The sequence below is a fragment of the Hyaena hyaena genome, unplaced genomic scaffold, assembly GCF_003009895.1.
Source record: "Hyaena hyaena isolate Hyena2069 unplaced genomic scaffold, ASM300989v1 scaffold_1073, whole genome shotgun sequence".
Classification (NCBI taxonomy): domain Eukaryota; kingdom Metazoa; phylum Chordata; class Mammalia; order Carnivora; family Hyaenidae; genus Hyaena; species Hyaena hyaena.
The window spans coordinates 263456-283983 of NW_024081709.1; the positions used below are offsets into that span (position 1 = coordinate 263456).

The 20528-nt window shown below is 38.5% G+C and overlaps 1 protein-coding gene across 6 annotated transcripts in view; it reads right to left on the bottom strand.

Moving 5' to 3' along the window:
* LMO7 (LIM domain 7) overlaps positions 1-20528 on the bottom strand; it is a 197155-nt gene that overhangs the window by 39059 nt on the left and 137568 nt on the right. For 4 of the 6 annotated variants that reach the window (XM_039222184.1, XM_039222185.1, XM_039222182.1 and 1 more), the window contains 5 exons: positions 19956-20069; positions 15974-16169; positions 12437-12689; positions 7498-7527; positions 200-317 (listed from right to left, as the gene is read on the bottom strand). In XM_039222184.1, coding sequence (XP_039078115.1) covers positions 200-317; positions 7498-7527; positions 12437-12689; positions 15974-16169; positions 19956-20069 — 711 coding nt within the window. Of the gene's footprint in view, positions 1-199; positions 318-7497; positions 7528-8480; positions 9201-11220; positions 11500-12436; positions 12690-15973; positions 16170-19955; positions 20070-20528 lie in introns of all 6 variants that reach the window. The other 2 variants (XM_039222187.1, XM_039222186.1) reach the window with 2 other exon arrangements.

Consider the following 20528-nt stretch of genomic DNA (forward strand, 5'->3'; position numbering starts at 1 on the left):
ACTTTAAAATAGGCAACAGTAACAGGTCAAAAAGGTATATAATTTTTTTAAAGGAAGTTGATCACAGTTTCTCTAGAACTGAATTCTGTAGCAAGGAAAATCATTTCAAGTATACTGATTTTCTTTTAAGAGAAGAAAGGAAGAGTCAAATAAGTACATTCTCCCAGTCTTCCCATCTCCCAATATAAAAAGTACTCACATCTTGCCATTTCTGATCTTGTTCTTTTAATTGTGATTTTATTTTCTGCATCTCCTCATAACGCAGCTGACGCAAGTTCTGAACATCCTCTGCGCTGACATCGCTCATGGACTTACTCCTACGGCAAAAATACCCATGGTAACCAAGATTCACATGACCGGATTTAGGGTTAAAACTGGAAGGTTGGGCTTTTATTTGGAAATTCCATCTAAATTTCTGCTGTACGACCTAGACGTTTTAGTGATAATATCACAGAAATAGCACTACAGAGATAAATGGTGTTTTTCCAAAATGAGAAACAAGAGCCTAACACTCAACTCAAGTGTGAATTCTTTTACAAAATGGCTAAATGAAACCTGCATGAGTCTAAAATATAACCCAATGTTCATATTTGGAATGGTCCATGAATAAAGGGATTACTTTAGAAAGAAATATTTCCTAGACTCATATGTATTTTTCTATCTCCCCCAAAGATAATCTTTTAAGGTTTGGCTGCCGTTTCTGGGCACTTATTAAATAATTTAATGATTACCTGATATTTTCTCCTCAAGTTCAATACCATGAATAAATGTGTTGTTCCTTTTCAAGGATTCTCTAAGATCCACCCTACCACTGCACTGGACATGTTCTCAAAGCACCACACACAGGTAGTTTCTAACAACTAGTTACAAAAATGACTTCTATAGTCCTCTGTTTTATTTTGGCAGGTTTCATGCCTCCGAATATGGATTCCTGCCATGAGTATGTACTCAGGATTTGCTCTCAGTTCACTCTAGAGTAGCGCCAATGAACAGAGTGGGGTGCTGGACACAAGATTATGTGTACTATCTACATGCACACAGAATGGACAGTAAATTACACTGGAAAATCGGGTAGTGAGAGGAGTCCAGTAAGAATATTGGAGGAATGAAAGACAGAAAACAGAGCTTTTGAAGGTGGAGTACTCAAAATGTACTTTCCCACTAATCTTTCATAATGCACTTTGGGTTTTATTTCATTAAAATGGACTCTACTTTTAGTTATTTAAGTAACTCCACACCTCCTTCTTGAGCCTTTAAACTTTGCCTTCCTGAAGATTTTGTTATCATCACATTTCTTTTAGAACAGGCCTGCCCTTAGTTAGCTCAAGACTTCAATTAGTTTCTATGCAAATGACTCCCAAGTCACAGCCCAGGCCCAGGCCCTCCCTTCCCTCAATTCCAATTACTTATTGAATAAATACCTACATGGATATCCCCTAGGCACCTCAATTACAAAAGGACCAATTGAAATAATATCTAGGAAGGATTTGTAAGCTATAACTCACTAAACACATGGTTATTGTTGATGTAGCCAAACTCAATCTTGTCTCCAAACCTGCTTTTCTGCTTGTGGCTGTTAATGGTGTAACCTGCTTCCAATCATCCACATTTGAAACCTAAGAACCATTTTTCACCTTTGCCTCTCCCTTCTCCCTACTTTCAATTAGTTATCAAGTCCTCTTACCCAGTGTCTTTTTCTTTCCACTTCTATTGCCAACACCCTAGATCAGAACACAGCCAACTCTTAGCTAGACTTTTAAAGTAGCTTAAATTATCACCAAGCCTCCAGATCCAATGAGTCTTTCTTCAGCTGTTGCAACATGAAAGCCCTTCACCAGTATATATGCCTTTTTAAAATGCCACCCATTCCTCAGGCTCCCTGATACCCTACATGCTGGATGAGTGTAAGCAATGTCCTCTTCATTCTCCACTTGAAAGTCTAACAGAACACTTAAACTTGACTTGTCATAGACCAAAAACATGATTATTCACCCTCCAATCTACTCACCAATAAATTCAACTCCATCCTCCAGATTACAGGCCAAAAATCTTGGAGTCATCCCAGATTCCTCTCTTTCTCTAATACATCATAACTGATTCCATCAGTAGATCCTGTCTACTTTCTAAATATAATTAGGATACAACCACTTCTCACCACCTCCACCATTACCAGCTTCATCCAAGCCATTATATCTCCCACCTGTATTATTACAATAATCAATCTTCCTGCTTCTACACCTTCCTGCCCAATAGTGCATGCTCAATACTACAGCTAGAGGGATCTTCTAAAAATTACATTCAGATCACTACATCTGTGTACACTGCACCCAGCTGTTTCTTTCCACCTCACATGAGTTAAAAGCAGGTTCTTCTAACACCTAGGACATTACCTGGATTCTGCCCACCTCTCCGAGCTCAATTCCTATCGTGCTCACCTTCATTCACTTTGCTCCAGCCAACTGGTTTCCTTGCTTGAACTCTTGCTTTTCTACTTGCTCTTCAACCTGCCCAGAAAGCTCTTCAACCAACCGTATGGCTTATCTCTCACTTCCAGTCATCTGCTTGAATGTTACCTCAGTGTTTCCCTCCCTAACCACCCTATAAAAAAGAGCAAATGCCCCTTTCCCTTGGTCACCTTATCCCTTACCCTTTCTCCTAATAGTATTTCTCCATAGCATTTACTGCCATTTGAAATGTTTATTTACATATCACCTGCCTCATCCTGTAAGATTATAAAGCAGGGATTTTGTCTGTCAGTGCCTATATCACCTATGCCTAGAAGAGGGCCCTGCCCATAGTAGGTGCTCATAAATGTGTTATTCTAGAGAATATTCTATCACTTTGATAATAATTCCTACCTCTTCCATGCCAAAAGTGGTCTGTCCTTTCTCTCTACTCCTCTAGTGCTTTAGCTATTCCTTTCTCCTGGCACTAACACTCGGCATTATAGTGTTATATATATATATACATATATATATATATATATATATATATATACACACACACACACATATGGTGTGTGTGTGTGTATGTGTGTGTATGTGTGTGTACGCGGGCACGCATGGACACATGCTTAGCTTATCTCCCTCATGAGTTCACATGTTGTTTGGAGAAAAACACATTAATGTATAACAAGGCACGCAGGATACATGCAGTTAACATCTGTGGTGAGAATGATGGATGTTTTATCATACTTAATTAAGCAAAATAAACTTACAATGTTTCTTTCTTGTGTGTATAGCAAATTAAGAACCCTCCCCAAAGTTTTACAAAGAAAACTTTGTAATATCTATTAAAGACTATTAAGGAATTACATATAGAATATATATATAATTATATAAATTTCGTCTTTAAAAATATATACCTAAATAGGTATGACTAAATATATACCAGATTTATGTGAATTTGAAAATATGAATTAAGTTATAACTGCAAAGAAGAAGACTTTTTGTGCTAATTCTTTAAGATACTCACTAAAAAGAGGCAAGAAAAACTTTTTTAGGACCAAGGCATGAGAGGAATCTGGATACCCGACACATAAGGTTACATATGTTCCAGAACAAACATGGATATGCTAAGAGTCCGATAATCTTCTGGTGGGAGGGAAGGCTGGATGGTCTCAGCTGGCCCAGAAATGGCCATATATGTTCTTTTAGCTTTCATCCTCTGGCACTGTAAAACCTTAACAGGTGTCTTTTCAGAAAACACCACGAGCAGATGCTACATCGTCCTCCTGGAAGCTAAAAGCACAGAGCCTGGCACCCAGGAGGCCACCAATATGAACCAAGTAAGCCACAGTCCAGAGGAGGCTGATCACTGCGTAAGGCAGAAATGGGAGTTCCCTTTGTTCTCCAGAGTGTCAAGTGACCCCAATAAAGCCCGAACACATTCTATGCAGGCTGAACCAGGCATGGGAGGCTGGGGTGAGGGTTCCAGGCCTAGTAGTGGCACCAATTTTCTTCCTAACCTAACATCACTTAGCTTCTCTGAGCTTCAGGTCCCCAGCTCTTAAGCAAGAATGGGATTATTAAGAGAAAAAGGGGAAGGTTATACTGATCGTATTTTAAAAACCATCAGGTGTTACACACCAATGATTCTTATTAAGGCAAACATGACTGCACAGGATCTCTTGAAAACTAACTCCCCAAACAGCTTCAGATTAGAGAGGTCACCCCAGGCCACACTGATAAAATCTAGAACTTTTTGAGTGCAGAAGTCTTTCAGCCAGATTGTGAAGAATTCTTTCCTTCCTTCTCAGAGTTAACAGCGTAACGTTACACTTCAGAGGGCTTACTGTGTGCCAGCAACACTGCCAACTGGTCCACATGCATTATCTCATTAAATGATGCCCTACTCTGGGTCTACCAGTCACTAGATCTAAGTATGTCCTTGTGAAAGCTACAGTAGCTGTGTCTCTTCATGTCTCTACAATCATCTAATACCAACCTTTTTACCTCACAGAATTGAGATTAAGAACTGGAGATAGTCTAGTAGCAAAATTTCCTAAATATAAAATCACTGACTGCCTTAAACAGCAAGTAGAAATTCCATGATACTAAGCTTTGGGTCCCTGGAGTCCTGAACGTTCAAGCAAAGAGAGGAATACATTTATTTATGCACTTTTAAAAACATTCACATTAGGTGCTTTAGGAATTCGGTGAAGCATAATTAGTACCAAAACCTGGGCAACAGGCTTTAGAATGACCACAAACTAGAATGATAACATAAGAAACTTTTCACTTATAGGTTGATAGTGTAAATCAGTATTTCCCTATAGCAGCACTACTGATATCTTTAGGCTAGAAAATTATTTATTGTAGGAGGCTGTCCTGCGTCTTACAGAACAATTTAGCAGCATCCCAGGTTATAAAAGCTCTAGGTGCTGGTGGCAATACTCCATTCCCAACCCATCCAATGTAACTAATCAGAAATGTCTGCAGACACTGCTGAACATCCCCCTAGGGACAAAATCCCCAGAAACTCACATCAACTGTATTGTCCTTTACTTTTTGTTGTATTGGGTGTCCCTACAGTTCTATAGAATCTTTTGTCCAAAGTCCATAAGTGAAATGTGTATCTCTTAGTTGTCTTTGATCATAACTTCACCTTGAATCAGTTTTCATTTCTTGTTGATACTGGCAGTAGATTTAACGGCTCATAGCTATATACCCTTACAACAGCTTTGTCATTAACACAGCTTCAGCCAAGAGGCATCACGACCATATTTTCAAAAGTCATGGAACCATACAAATCCATGCAACACAAAAGCACACATGAGGAAATGACCGCCACATATAAAGCATCAAAAATAAAGTGACAGATGTTAAATGCCGAATAAAAGCAAGCCAAAAATGAACAACCTAAGACTTCAAAGGGAACATACATTTCTCTTTCACCTGTCTTACCAAAAGGAAAGCATTCATGTTACAGGGAGGCATTTTTCAATCACAGGATGGTGAGCAATAATGATTTTCCAGGTAAGTAGTCTAAGCTCAACCACATACATACTGTCCAAGAAATATCATGAAGAAATATCTCTAGTTTCCTGTGGATAATCATTTACAAACATGGTTATCCACAGGAAACAAGTTCTAGATTAAATGCCTATACTCATTCCAATTTTTTGTTTTCATCGCAGCAAATCAGTTTAAGGAAATTATTGGCAACTGACAGAACACAAGGTGGGGGGGGGGGTAATTCCATGTAAAAGGTTTTGATTACAAGTGGTATAAAACACACTCTAGTTTTCTGAAGACATATTCATATTACTTTCCTCAGTCTCAATTTACAGACAACCTTGCTTTATTTGTGTTACCTTGGCTCTAAACTGTAAGGGGAACAAGCTATTAAAACAAATAATGTACCAACCACACATAAGCAACAATCTTGAAATAGTCTACAGAAGATATTCGCTGCTGCTAGCTAGCTCTAGCCCAGAAAAATCCTTAGCTTTCTGAACTTGACATTTGGGTTTCATTCCTCTTTTGTTAACCCAGTCATAGAGTCTATCCCTAAGGAGGAACATGCACAGTCATTGAAATAGCTGCACATGTTTACATTTGTACCAAGTTCATGTACTCAGTGTACTTGTATCCTCTTTAAGAAAAACAAACTGTTTATATTATAAAGCCTTATTAGCAGTAAAAATTCTTAAAGTTTTCATTTAAAATGCTCGAAGCTGCAGAGATTTTAAAAGCTGCAGAGATTTTTTTATCGGTTAAAGCAGCTTTCCCAGGGTGAATTGAGATTAGCAGATGCTTAAGCGTCATGCTGACAATTGCCTTGTTCACCCTCACCAATGAGAAAGCTTTAAGCACTTGAGGAGCTGGATAGGGAATAATGTGCCTTTGCATGGCCCATTGAAAGCATGCTGGGAGCCGGATTCTTAAAATCAGTGGCTGAGAAGTGCTTGCAATTAGCTGCCCTGTGGCTCAATTACACTTTTGACACCTAGAATGGCTGTATTGCTTTAAATAGTAATTTCAGTAAGTTCCAAAATTTCAGTAAATTCTAAAAATTATCAAGTGCTATCAAAACTGGATTTTTAAAGATGACATAAATCCCAGTAGGGGAAGATACTTAGTTACTAAGGTTTAGGCAGATTAAAATATTTGACATACTTAGATTTTCTTCTTGTTGGAAAACTATTAGCAGTTAGATTCACAAAGTTACACAAAGTCTGATGGAAAATATGGAGATAGAGCCACCTGGTTATTCTGCACAGAGAATGAATAATTCTCCAGTGTGCAGTAAAAGGTAAAAGTATGGTAGCATTTGCTCTTAATTCTCCATTACTCTAGAAAAGGAAAACATTTCCAGAAGAGTTTAAAAGATTTTAACTTTTGCTGTTTGGGAAAGCTGATTTGGCTTTGTAACACAGCCATATTATAACCTTTTACCCTAATCAGGAATCGCGAAAATGCTTCCAAATTCTACTAAGGGAACATTAATGGCATTCACCATCCCAACTAATGAAGCTCTCCATAAGCTAGGAGGATATAGGTAATACCACCTGGATGAATTCCAACCTCAAAGTAAATGCTAATATTTCTCTCCATTATAGATTTTTCAAAAATACCTTTTTTAGGGCCTCAATATCCAGAAGTGAGAATTTTGGTCTAGGTAGCAATCAAATACCAAACTAAATATACCTAATCTTAGGCAAGTAATCGTGTTACCTTTAATTGATTCCTTAAGTTTAAAAAAGAACACAAAACAAAACAGAAAGAGAAAGAGGATAAAAACTTGGATTTTAAACTTCTAATAAACGAAAAAGCTACTGCAGTCAGATAGCGCTTCATGCACTGCACGGTTGGACATAGAATTATCATCATTAGGCTGCAAAATTAAGAAAAAAAATCCCATTAAAAAAAAAAGTACATGCATAGCACACAGCATCTCCATTCAGTGGCATGCCAGGACAGAGTGCGATGACATATTATACAAATGACAAACAATATGCAAAGATTTCTTTTTACGATAAACTAAAAAACTTACCCATTCTCACCATAAATCTTTTGAAAAAGTCTAAGAAATCAGAAAACCAAAAATTAAAAGTCATTTTTCAGTTATGTTAGTTTCTACATGTTCAATAACTTTAAGATTCTAACCTGAGATGGACAAATCTCAAAAGGTTTTATCACATTGTAATGTCTCAAATTCTAATTGATCTCCTATCTCAAGGAATCAAATTAAGCAAGATAAACAGTCTCCTAATTTACCCTGAACCAACAAATCCATAACAAAAAGCTCCTGTTGCCAGGAATAAAATGTTAGATTTGAATCTATTGATTTTAATCAGCCTTGTATTTGTCCATCCCAAAGTTGAACAAGCTAAACATCAAAATGGCAAATTGCATAACACATAACTGCAGACACATTATGACTATAATTACCCACAGGTAAAATTTAGCAGACAGCAAATAACATCCATGCATTTAATAAAGTTTGCACTGAATTTTAAACTATAAACTTAAAAAGTCACATATTGATAATCCAAGGAACCTAGGTCAAGAGCGAAAATTACAATCAAGTTAAATGAAATTTGCAATGCCATATTTCAAGGGAAATGTTGACACAGAAATCATACATTCCAAAATATGAAAAACACGGAAAGCTATATTACAACCAGACTGTCTCAGAAATGCCTGGACATGAGACTGTAACGTCCGTAAACATAACATTTTCAAGAAACATCATGTTGCAGGTAGTACATAGTCTTCCTTAAGGCCACAGGCAAGGTTTACGTATGTACCTTTTTAAACAGGCCTCAGCTAGCTGATTTAGAGGTGTGCAAATATGGAATTGCACTTTTTCCATGAAATCACCACAGGTTCCTCAAAACAACATAAATTTTTGCAGGATGCTTCAAAATGACTCGTGACATGCAGAGGTGGGCAACACAATGCCACTTTCTCACACAGGAAAGTTATACAAGACCATCCATTACAAGCCAAATCCTTGCAGAAACACACTCTGACCTCTCGACCATGAGCCGTTTCTTGTGCCTAAGTCGGCTGGCCTCCCGGATGGCCTCCCACCTCTGCAGGTCCGCCTCACTGCAGGGGCCGGGGGTGAAACTGACGGGAGGCACAGTCATCCCCAGCTGCCAAGACTGGATCTTGCGAGTCAACATATCATCTTTCTTCTGCCTGTAGGAAGGCACTAATACTCTACAGCTCTTTCTTTTTTCTTTGGATGGGCGTGTCCTTTCAAGTACACAGAGAAACTTGGCTTGAATTTCTGGAGGAAGAGTCCAGGGTTCAGGGAAAGGGACTGGCTGGTATCTATCTGGGGCCCCTGACAGAGGCACCTCTTTTTTCTGTGCTGGAAGTCGGCGAACAATCATATCATCTTTTTCTAGATCTGGAAGTACAAGTTCACCTTCTCTACACTGCAGAATTATATCTCGCTCCACAGGATCATCTTGCTCAGAAAACCTTCTAAAATCTTCAAAAGCCCGGAGAACATAGGGATTTGCATGGAAAGCACCAGTCTTTCTGACAAAGAAATCATCATTCTCTAAGTCAGGATCTAGGGTTGACATCTCGAGGTCATCTCTTTTATACCCTGGTGCAGAAGAGAGATTCTTTCTGCGTGTTATGAGCCTGGGGCCGGCAGTGGGATCAATTTTGGTATTTGTTTCAGAAGACAAGATGTCATCAGAATATGTTTGGAGGGCCTGAAGTAATAAAAACTGACTGAAGCACAGAAAAGAAAAAGGAAGGGAGAATCTTATTAAGCTCAGGTAGAACAGGTAATGAGGCAGCAGACCAACTAGTCAGTTACCATGGGTGAATTATGTTACGGAGCCACGAGAGGGATTCTTGCTTGGGAGAAAGACTAGCCTTTAATGCCGTTACCCATGACCTCCCTGGATACCATTTAAAGAAGCAAATCCAGAATGTACTTCCCAAGAAAGGTGGATGCCATTCAGGCCAGCTGATGGGCCTAAACTGTAGACAGCGCACACCTCCCTGATGTATACACACTTGCTTTTACCCTGTCCATATTCTGTTACCCATGGTGATGTAGTCCCCACCATAGAGAAGTGGCAATCTTGGAGAGTTTGAAGAGTTGGTCATTAAGCACTTTATGCAATAGGCATAGGTAGTCAGCAGTATTAAAAAAATTAAATGATGTGAAGATTTCCAAAAGACCTCAATGGGGATGCCTCGGTGGCTTAGTTAAGAGTCTGACTCTAGATTTCAGCTCAGGTCATGGTCTCATGGTTTGTGGGATTGAGCCCAGAGTCGGGCTTGATGCCTACAGCATGGAGCCTGCTTGGGATTCTCTCTCTCCCTCTCTTACTGACTCTCTCCTGCTCGTGCATGTGTGGCTCCCTCTCTTTCTCAAAATAAAATAAATAAATGACCTTAAAAAAAAAAAAAAAAAGGACCCTGATGAATCTTTGCTTTGCATTTTCCCACTAGACTTGCATGTTCTGGTGTCTATCTAAAAGTTGTTTCCTAGGGCACCTGGGTGGCTCAGTCGGTTAAGCATCCAACCTCGGCTCAGGTCATGATTTCATAGTCTGTGAGTCTGAGCCCCGCATCAAGCTCTGTGCTGACAGCTCAGAGCCTGGAGCCTGCTTCAGGTTCTGTGTCTTCCTCTCTTCCTGCCCATCCCCTGCTTGTGCTTTGTCTCTATCTCTCAAAAATAAACATTAAAAAACTTTCTTAATTAAAAATTAAAAAAATAGGGGTGCCTGGGTGGCTTAGTCGGTTAAGCGTACGACTTTCGCTTAGGTCATGATCTCACGGTTTGTGCGTTTGAGCCCCTGCCAGCTCAGAGCCTGGAACCTGTTTCAGTCTGTGACTCCCTCTCTCTCTGACCCTCCCCTGCTCACGTTGTCTCTCTCTCTCTCTCTCTCCTAGAAATAAATAAAACATTTAAAAAAAAATAAAAAATAAAATAAAAATTTTAAAAAATAATAAAAGTTATTTCCTTCTCCACATCTCTGCACATAATAAAACCGCATAATTAGGTCAACTTTTACAAAAGCTTTTTTTTCCAAAAGACCCGACTATGCCACATGTACTGTCTTGTACATTACTGTGAAGAATACTTAGTTCCATAGACATCCAAGCTCAGATGCTCCCACAGAAAGCAATACATTATGCTAAGTGTTATGAGTAAGGTTTCATGACCCAGCGCATCATGGTCAGAGGTTAAGGTAGCAGCAGAAGCTGGCACAGTGTCCCAGGCCAGACTCAAAGCAGGCACGCTCATGCACACAGGTAACCTGGGCTCATCCGCGGCACCACTGGTTCTCCTGGCTGCATGGGTGTCCCGGAGGCTCCTGGCCCCTTTGGTAGCCAATTCCAGCAAGAGTGAACGTCTTTGGCGGTTGCTGTCTAGCCTATGCTTTGCTTTTTGGATTCTACTAAAAATGGAGGAGCTTCTGTGAGAGCCTGAATCCTCATCCTCAGAATCTGAATTCCTCCCACTGCAGAGTGATACAGAGAAAGGGGGGAGGGAAGGAGGAAGAGTTGGAGAAAACTACAACTACTGAAAAATACTGCCGTGCAGAAGGCTCTTTAAGATCCAGATCTGAAGAGTTAAACTTAAACGGCATTTTTTTCCAGTTACAGAGATTTTATAGGTACGAAACGGAAAATGAACCTTTCTCTTTCCCTCTCATAGCAAGTACACATGGAACACGCCCAGCCAGGCTGTCGAATAAACAGTAGAATAAGAGAAACATGCACGGAGACAAACCTGAATCCCTGAAATTCTTTATACCACGGTTTGTAAGTTTCTCTTTTTATTCTTTTCCAGTTCACATCTTCCGGGATCCAACATTTGGGAAGAAACTGATCAAAAGCATTCCCTGGGTTTGGCATGACTGGACTTAGCTTTCGCACATAAAGATCATCCTTTACGGTGTTGGGTGTACTTGTCTTTTCTTCTTTCTCTTCCAAGTAACAAGAGGAGTTTGAAGTTTCTTGTACTGTTGGCCAGTTCTCCACACTAGTGCCCCAAGTTCTCCTCTCATTACTGTTCAAAACATCCAACCAGTTAAGATACTGAATGAGCAGTTTGTGACACAGAACACAAAGGCATGCTTTCTGGCTCACAAAGTGTATACCACTGAATGAGACAAATTAGTTGCCACTCTCATCATTACAGTTCCTAGAACAAAGTTAAGGCATTATAACAGCATCTCATTTTAATTAGAGAACAGCGAGATACGCAAGGGCCAAAAGATAATTATAAGATGTGTTAAAAAGAGATAAAATTGCAAACAATCTGGGGTGTTATGTATTAAAATCAACGTAACAGACATTCTGATCTAGGAGAATTTTTCTGACCTCGTCAATGCGTACAGCCCAGTGGCTAATGGGTCAGCAGGAGAAAACCTTTGTGAATAAGAGATAGGAGAGGTGGTTTTCGAGATGAAACACTCAGGTCTCTTTTTCACGTGGAATCTACGGTTGGCTAAGTCATCCAAAACTACGTCAGGCAACCTTCGTTCATCCTCGGAGTCCGAACCACTTTCAGAACTGTACACCTCCTTCTGACAGGAAGCTGGATTGGAAAAATCCCACTCTGCTCTGCTAATTTGATGGGAAATTAAAGGATTCTCGGTGTGTCCACTGAGATCAACCAAACAGGGAAAAAATGGAAGAAAATAACAGCTCACAGTGAAAAGCAGAAGTCATCCAGTAAGCTGAAAGATGTCAATAAGCTAAAGACATGCATCTAAAAAAAGAACCAGCACATCATAGGCTGATATCCTAAAAGGGAAGAAAAATCTTCAGGATATGCATAACTAAAGATATAGGTAAGAAAAAAACCACATTTTCATTAGTGAAATCTTTTGGCTATGAAATACATTTTAAGAATCATTCCTTTTTCCCACATTTAAATATCCCTGCAAATTCACAAAGCGTACTGAATTTTAAAACTCCATCGTCAGCTCGCATCCCAGTACCTTGGAAATGTTCCATCCGCTTCTGTATAGACCGGGCTTGCCCAGCTTCTTCTGTTATCCTCGTATTTGTCCGGCTTCTTCTTCCTCAAGGGCGCTGGAATGTAGGATGGCTGTCTACTTTTGTTGGGCAAAAAACGATTGAATGGTAAAGCAGATTTTGGTTCAATAGCTGAAATCCTTCGATAGGACATATCATCTTTATTATAATCCTGCATCTTGGATGGAAATTCAGAATCTGTGTCGCTTTCGCAACCTATAAAAAAAGCACGAGAATTTGCTTTACTCTCCAGACCATTTGTCTAACTGAACCCACACAGCATGCCTGCTTTGTCTTTCCCTTGGAAACCCAGGGCTCTTCTGCTAACTCTGGGGCATATTTTTAGAAATTTGTCATGAAGTTGTGATAAGATCCATTAGGAGGAACTTGCTTTGCATACTGGAGGCGCATGCGTTACATTCTTTTACTGTTGAACATTCAAAGCAGAAAATATCCCCATTAACCATTGAACTTCTTTTCTTCCCAATCCTCCTTGCCCTGTGACTGTACATAAAATTTATCGATGGAATACATATGACTAAAATTTGCAGTTGAGTCAAAGACACCTAAAATTAGATCAAAGAGTCATTCAAGGGAAAGTCTGTAATTTAAAATAAAGCATGCCGTTGTCTCAAATTTCTGTGAGGTGAGAGAGATAAGGGAGGACATGGAAAAAGCAGCAGAAAGCACAGTATCAGGAAGGGGTTGGATACATCCTAGTGAGATCCCTATAAGCAAGAGTCACACATTAGACAGGAGGTTGGGACTTTAGTAAACATTTGGTCCAAAGGAATAGCGAGCCTTGTGTCTAAATGAACACACGTAACTCAAGGCTTTTCTCAGGGTGGCCACGAAAATACTGGGAACCTTGTATTTTGATTCCAAAATCAAATCAAATCATTTAAACACAAATTCAAAAGAAGACACTCAGATACACCTCAAGGTCAGATAGATACAAATGCTGATCTGTTCTCTTAAATAAAGAAGTCTGCTCTTATAAAGACACAGGAAGAATAGAGACTACAAAATACTACTACAGATCCAAGCTGAGCTGTCTCCCTTTTCTCCCCTTTTGTTCTTCCTGCCTCCATGTATTTGCAAAGAAAGTTTGTAGACGTTTCTCGCTTCCCACCAGGGCTCCTTCAGAGGGTGGCTGTGCATGGTACCGGTGTAGCTGAGCTGCCGCCTCTGGGCACAGTGAATGCAGGGCAGGGTCAACCAGTGCTCAAGGCCATCTGGTCTCCTCCCTCCTGCCAGGCAGAAGTCTACAGTAAATAACACTGAGAATGGCCTATAGGAAGTGGTTTCACACACCCTAGGAGACCGTGAAGCTGGAGCAAGATAAAGGAGAAAAGCCAAAAAGGGGAGGAAGAACGAGTGGCTATGACCAGGAGGGTTAACGGTCAATAATCTGGTTGGTGCTTCCATTTTTACCACCCCTGATATTACATTTGTTTGCAAATAAGAAAAGTCTTAAAGGTTCTCGCCCAAATGTGTACACGTGGAATTTTAAACACACAGGGAGATTTTCTACTTTGGAACTTTTAAAGTTAAAATCTGTTTATCTTTGAGTGCAATAAGGTTCCCCGCAGAGTAGGCAAATATTCTTAATATGGAAAGGGGTTTTGTATAAAACTGAGGAATTTGACTTTGCAATTCTGTTAACTTAAAAATATTATCCTAAGGGGGATGGTGATCAGTTTGAGACCTCAAGCAGGCAGCAGAATTTCAACACACTGACTGCAAAAAAGTCAGATCATCTGGGTGGCCCTGAGGCTTTTCTCTTCTTCCACAGTTTTAAGTACCACATCTTCCCTTCCACACTCTTCATACAAGCTCTGCAATTTCTTTCACAAGATCAGGAAGAACTGTGACAGTAGCCTTCTGCTTTCCGTCACACATACCAGGTATCCAGTCCACCAAGTATCTGGGGAGAGGACTTTAATTCCACACTTGGGACCACTGTATTCCCACATGCCTTCAGTCTTTGCCCCTGTTATTCTTTGTTGGCCAGATATAAACTTAAACACCTCGTGTTTTACGTTATCCAGTCAGGACAAAGGAATATAGTGCATTAAAGAACGTCAGCCTCTGCTTTTACAGTTTTAATCACTCAGATGAATTATAAACTCAGATTCATTTCCTTAAAATTGTACTAGTCATCTGGGCCATAAAAATGTCATACTTGCATGTCAGACACCAACAAATAATTATAAAGATTAACTCTTAGATATTCTTTTTTTTTCAAATGCCACTACTACTCTAAAACCTGAAGAGTTTGTTATAATTAATTTGTTGATTATTTTTCAAAGCCAAATCCATTGTACATCCATTGCTTTTTAGTAAATTTACATCAGAACAACAACAATAAAGATTGAATTGTAGTCACTATGTGCTAAAGCATTTAGGCAAAGTGTCTCAAAAAACAAGATGGACAATTAATGTACATATGTAGAGAGAGGGGAATATATGTGAGAAAGCAAGCCCAGTAAAATGTTATGGTAGAACTAGGGAGAATTCACTGTAAAATTCTTTCAACTTTGTTGAGGTTTTAATAGTTTTATAATAAGAACATTAGGGAAAACAAGTAAAAATATAAAAGTAATTATCAAAATAACCAGCAGAGTAAAATCCCTAACAATTTAGCACAAATTCATGAGAACTTCCATTATTTTCACACTGATGGTAGAAGCACAGAAACTTTACTTGCAGTTTTGATCTATCCAAATTTGAATTGTTAGAGGTACACGTTCGGAATTTCTGACACCACCCGATAGCCATTGGAAGGGGACATGCATTTAAGTAACTGATGTAGCTGTAATATTAGGATTCTTGTAATAGAGTAACTTTCATTTTATGTTTTTTTCTCACACTGTCCTAGATTGGTCCTGAACCTAATGAAAGCAAAAGAAGTTTCCGAACATCATGCTAGTATGGCTACTTACTTATCAAAGTTTAGCATAATAATCTATCCTGGTAGATATCAATGATTCTTTTGGAAAGACTTATAGACATATTTTTTTCCCCTCCTTTTCCTTAAAAGGAATTTTTTATCTTTTGGGAAGAAAATTATTCAGAAACTAGACCAGAATTTTATAGAAAGTGTCTTTTTTATGTTTAGATATATCAGTAAATAAGCCTCATAGCACAGATTATCAAACCTGCATCTGGACAGAAGAGAATTAGGATAGATCATCACTGATAGAACAGGTCATAGTTAATGTTCTCTTCCCCATTCTCTTCTAACCATGGAATGAAAAACAAGTGAAACAATTATCACTCTAGTGGTAATATAGTGAGGAAGAAATGAGAAAGGAAAAAAAAGAAAAAGAAAAAAGAGAAAGAAGCCCCCAATATTTTAGTCTCTATGGAAATCCACATCTTCGTAAAATTTTTGCCCCCATTGCTTTCGGTCCATTTTCCTACTCTCTCATATTTCCAATTTTCTCTTAATATGCAAAGGAATACCAAATACACTGACGGTCAAAAATGTAACTCACCCTCACGTCCCCCTCTCAGCGTGATATCAGAGGAGCAGCTTGTGAATGACCTAGACCCCAAAGAGTCCAAGCTTTCAAATGAATCTTCTCTCTTATGGTTGCCTGGAGGAGGAAGTTCTCCACGTTCAGCACACCAGAGATCACCGTAACCACTGTCCCTGCCACTCCTTTTTAGGCACCGGGGGTCTTCAAGAGCCTAAAGGAAGAGTTTTTAAAGAGAGAGAGAGTTAGCATAAACTTCCAAAGACGTAATCAGTCATTACTTGTTTGTATAGCTCAAGTTGTGCTATTTGATAGGTGAGGCAGTGAGATTTTTCTGTTAAACATAAAAAAAAAGGTCTGACAAAAATCAGAGTATAAATCTGTAAATGTTTTCCCATATTATTTTGGCACTTATGTAACAATGAGGATGTATTCAATAGTATTTAATAAAAGAGTAAAATTTATTTAAAAATAAAGGGGGGCATTTCAGTAAAAGGAAAAGCTAATAATACATTCAAATGATAAAAATCAGTGACTATTTACAGTTAGTACCTAACAATAAACATGAAAGGAGTCAAGGCAAAAAGTCAACGTTAATTTCAATGTTCCAGAGGAGGTAAGTTAACAAGATTATATTCAGCCTACCCTCCAGGAAATATTTGGAGTCTTCAGAATGAAGCAACTGTAACTTATAGTTTCTTAACAAAAAACTTTAAAAATAGAAAAAAGGACAAGGACAGCAAGCGTATGCCAGAGTTCATTCATTTCCACTGATTGCAACACCTAGATCTGAGCCAAGGAGAGCAGACTTGTCTGCGGACATTCAAAATTTATTTTCCCTGAATCTAAGTAAGTATTTGTTTGGCTCATGTGAGAGATAAATAGATAACAAATGTGATTATCCATTGGTTTGTAAATTATATAGAACTTATTAAAACCATCATTTTGGGGGTGCCTCGCTGGCTCAGTCAGTAGCACATGCAACTCTACATCGATAAGCATTATTTTAATGACATTTCTCTATGAAAAAGTTAATAGCAAAATAAAACAGGGTTTTTTGTTTTGTTTTGTTTTTGAGAGACAGAGCACACTGGGGTGAAAGGCATAGGGAGAGAAAGAGAAAAATCATAAACAGTCTCACGTGGGGCTCAACCTCACGACTTGAGATCATGACCTGAGCCAAAATCACGAATCAGGTGCTCAACTGACCAACCCACCCAGGTGCCTCAAAACTGGACTTTTAAAATTATAATTTAAGAAAACTATAAAGCTGTTAGCCTAGTCTTGATACATAGTAATCAGAGAATATCTAATGACTAATTTTTTCATACAATGAAAGTAATTTTGTCATTAGTGTATAAATCAGAAATGCTAGTCTCAGATGAGCAAATGATAGAGAAAGCTTAAAGAATATAGAAATTCTTAAAACCCAGATGAAATATGTGAAACTTGATTAATCAGAACTCAGATGGAATGAGCTACAAAAGGAAGCTGGGAGACAACTGGGAAATTCTGAATATGGACTGGGTATTAGATAGTAGGGAACATTTATGAATTTCCTTCAATATAATAGACACTGTAGCTATATGGAAGAATATTCCTACTCTTAAGAGATGCATGCTGAGTTTCTAGAGATGAGATGTCTACAATTTACCTTGAAATGGTTAAGTAAAAACAGATGAATGGATAGACACAAGGGTAAAGCCAGTATAGGAAGTTTTCAATAATTGAATCGGATGGTACATATCTGGGTATCTGTTGTACTATTCTTTCAACTTTTAATTATGAACATTTTCAACATATAAAGTTGAAATAAGTATGTTTACAATACATAATTAACAGCTGTGCTGGGCATACTTTTGGCTGAGACTTGATCTGTCAATTTATGGTTCAACTGTTGGACAAATGTATGAAACACCAATAAGATCTAGTGGATTTATGTGAGCTTTCATATACTTTAGAAGCCAGACACCCTGGCATTACCTTGTACCTTATTTTCAAGGAGATGGGGAAGCTGGGCCTAGTACTGGTACCATCAAAATACTTCCCAAAATATAAACAGATTAAAATTTTTTTAAATACATTTTTAGATCTCTCAGGTTTCTTAGACATGTACTTGTGGAAGTATCAGAGTCCTCAACACACAGAGAGATGATTTTTGACCTCATAAAAAGTTATATTAAGGTTATTGTTGATGGGTCATGTCAGTTGTAAAAGAACCTGAGTCTGGCCCCGGTGCCTGGTCTTTACGAGGACATCCCTCTGACAGGTCATCTAAAATGAGTCACCTCCAATTATATGATGACTCAGGTACAACAGCTTACCAAGTTTTTTTTTTTTTTTTAATTGACATTCTAGATTGGCCATTAAGCATTATCTATTTCAGTGGGAAACATTCAAACACAATGACTTTGAGTGGAACAGAATAGATGCAAAACACAGATCATATATATTTATACACTTCTTACGGCTGTCCCCACTCCATAATAATGGAATAGCAACAACTGAGGTTTTATCTTTTTTTTTTTCTTTTTTTTACCTATTCTGGTTTTGACACTGGTGACAGGAAACAGCTTTTAATAAAGCATTCCCAGCACAAATGCTGTACTAGGATTATTCAACCTGAGTCAGACTACCATAAAAAGAACCAAAGGCTGTAAAGAGAGCACTAATGCAGGAGCCAAAGCCCCACATTATTTTTAACGGGGTGTTTTCTTAGCTGACATAACTGTAAGGCAAGGCTCTGCTCGTGCCCCAGGCCACCTGCACATTCATCCATCACAGCTTTATCTTCTTCCACTGCAGTGATCTATTTGTTCATCTGTCTCCATCAGACACCGCTGCTTTAGGAGGATGGAGCTCTAGATGTTTTCCCAACATCTAGAATGATGCTTGTGTGGGATAGCTCTATTACCTGAATTAACTGTTTCAAAGAATTTGCGTGAAGTACCTTCCACTCCCTACAATTCAAAAATAATAAAAATCAATAAGGAATGCCTTAACCTTCTAAGCTCTATAATCTCATATTTCTACAGCGTATGTGGCCAGACTCAGGCAAAAGGATTTCAAGATCAAAGTAGATGTTAGGCAAGGTGCTCATTTTCATCCTGGCCTAAATCTCTATCTTCCAATCATGGTAGCTAACATTTATTATATCCTTACAATGTGTCAGAGACTAATGTTAAATGTCTTATTGGCATTTAATCACCATAAAAACCCATGGAGCAACTACTATTAATCAGATGATGGTATATTATTTTAACTACCTATCTTCTTCTGAACATTGCAAATTCCCCTGGATAAATAATCCCCCTAGAGAAGTTAATTTCCCCATTTGGATCCTATAAATGAAAATTTGGCAGAACTATGGTCAGCCCTGGCACTTGACCCTCCTCAAGCAATCCTTAAGCATTCAAAAGCTAAAACACTGACTTCAGGATATTAAGGACTAGAAATGTGTTTAAAACAAGATTCTAGTTTAAGCCCTGTATCATGTTTCATGTAACTTTATTTACTGCTGTCTAGGAAACACAAGCAATATGGTAGAATTATGGGGAGACTGGAGTATGGGCATTAGAGATTGAATGAACCATGACAAGATATTAAGACAGAGAAGGTGAGTAACTTCAACACATGGTAGTTGTCCTGTAGCACCTCTCTAGTACAGGGTGAGTTTCCTGATACAGAAAGAGTTAACTTATATCAAGAGCCTTACAAAGGAAGCAGATGTGTAGGTCACTGAATTACCTAAAATTAAGAACTAAATACCTAGACTCCCTCACTCCTTGGTGGTGGCATACAAAGCCAGCAAATAAGTAACAATGCTTTCTACCCAGTACAATCCAGAGTAGAGCAAAGAGCATAGGAGTTGCCATGTTTGTTAGAAGAGGGGAAGAAGGAAGAAGGGAAGTGGAAGAAAAGGAATACAGGGAGGGGGGAAGGAGGAGAAAGGAGCAGTATAAGAAACAGTATTCATCGCATCCAGATGTAGTTTCCTTACCTTAGTCAGAGCTTGTCCTAAAAGATTCTCAAATGCTTTCAAATTAAGATAGGGTCCATTATAGTAGGGGTTACTTTGTGCTTTTCTTCCCAACCAGTACAATGTTATCAAAACCTTGAAAAATGCCATGAAACAACAACATCAGTCTCGTTAGTAACTAGTTGCAAGCTCAAATGCACGTGAACACTCCAGACAGAAGATAGCATATTTATCTATGGTTGAAAAGTAGGTTTTTTTTTAAATTCTGTGAAGGAGAAGGGTCCTTAAAATGTTAATTATTTGTACATTTCTGTCACTGAGCACATTCTCAGACCAAAAAGTCAGATCTCAACAAGCATTTGTATATTCTACTAGTTCATATGAAGGACAACATTTATGAAGAAAGCAAATTAAACTTCTAAAGCAATAAATTTTTCCAACAAACTTACAGATTAAACTCTTAAAATCAGTAATTCTCAGCTTCCTTAATAAGGATCTCGAGCTCTTGTATTTTTTTAAAAATAAAGCGGTCACATTTTTAGAAACTCTTCTAATACGCAGAATGTTAGAGATAGAAGTCTGCATTGAGCAATT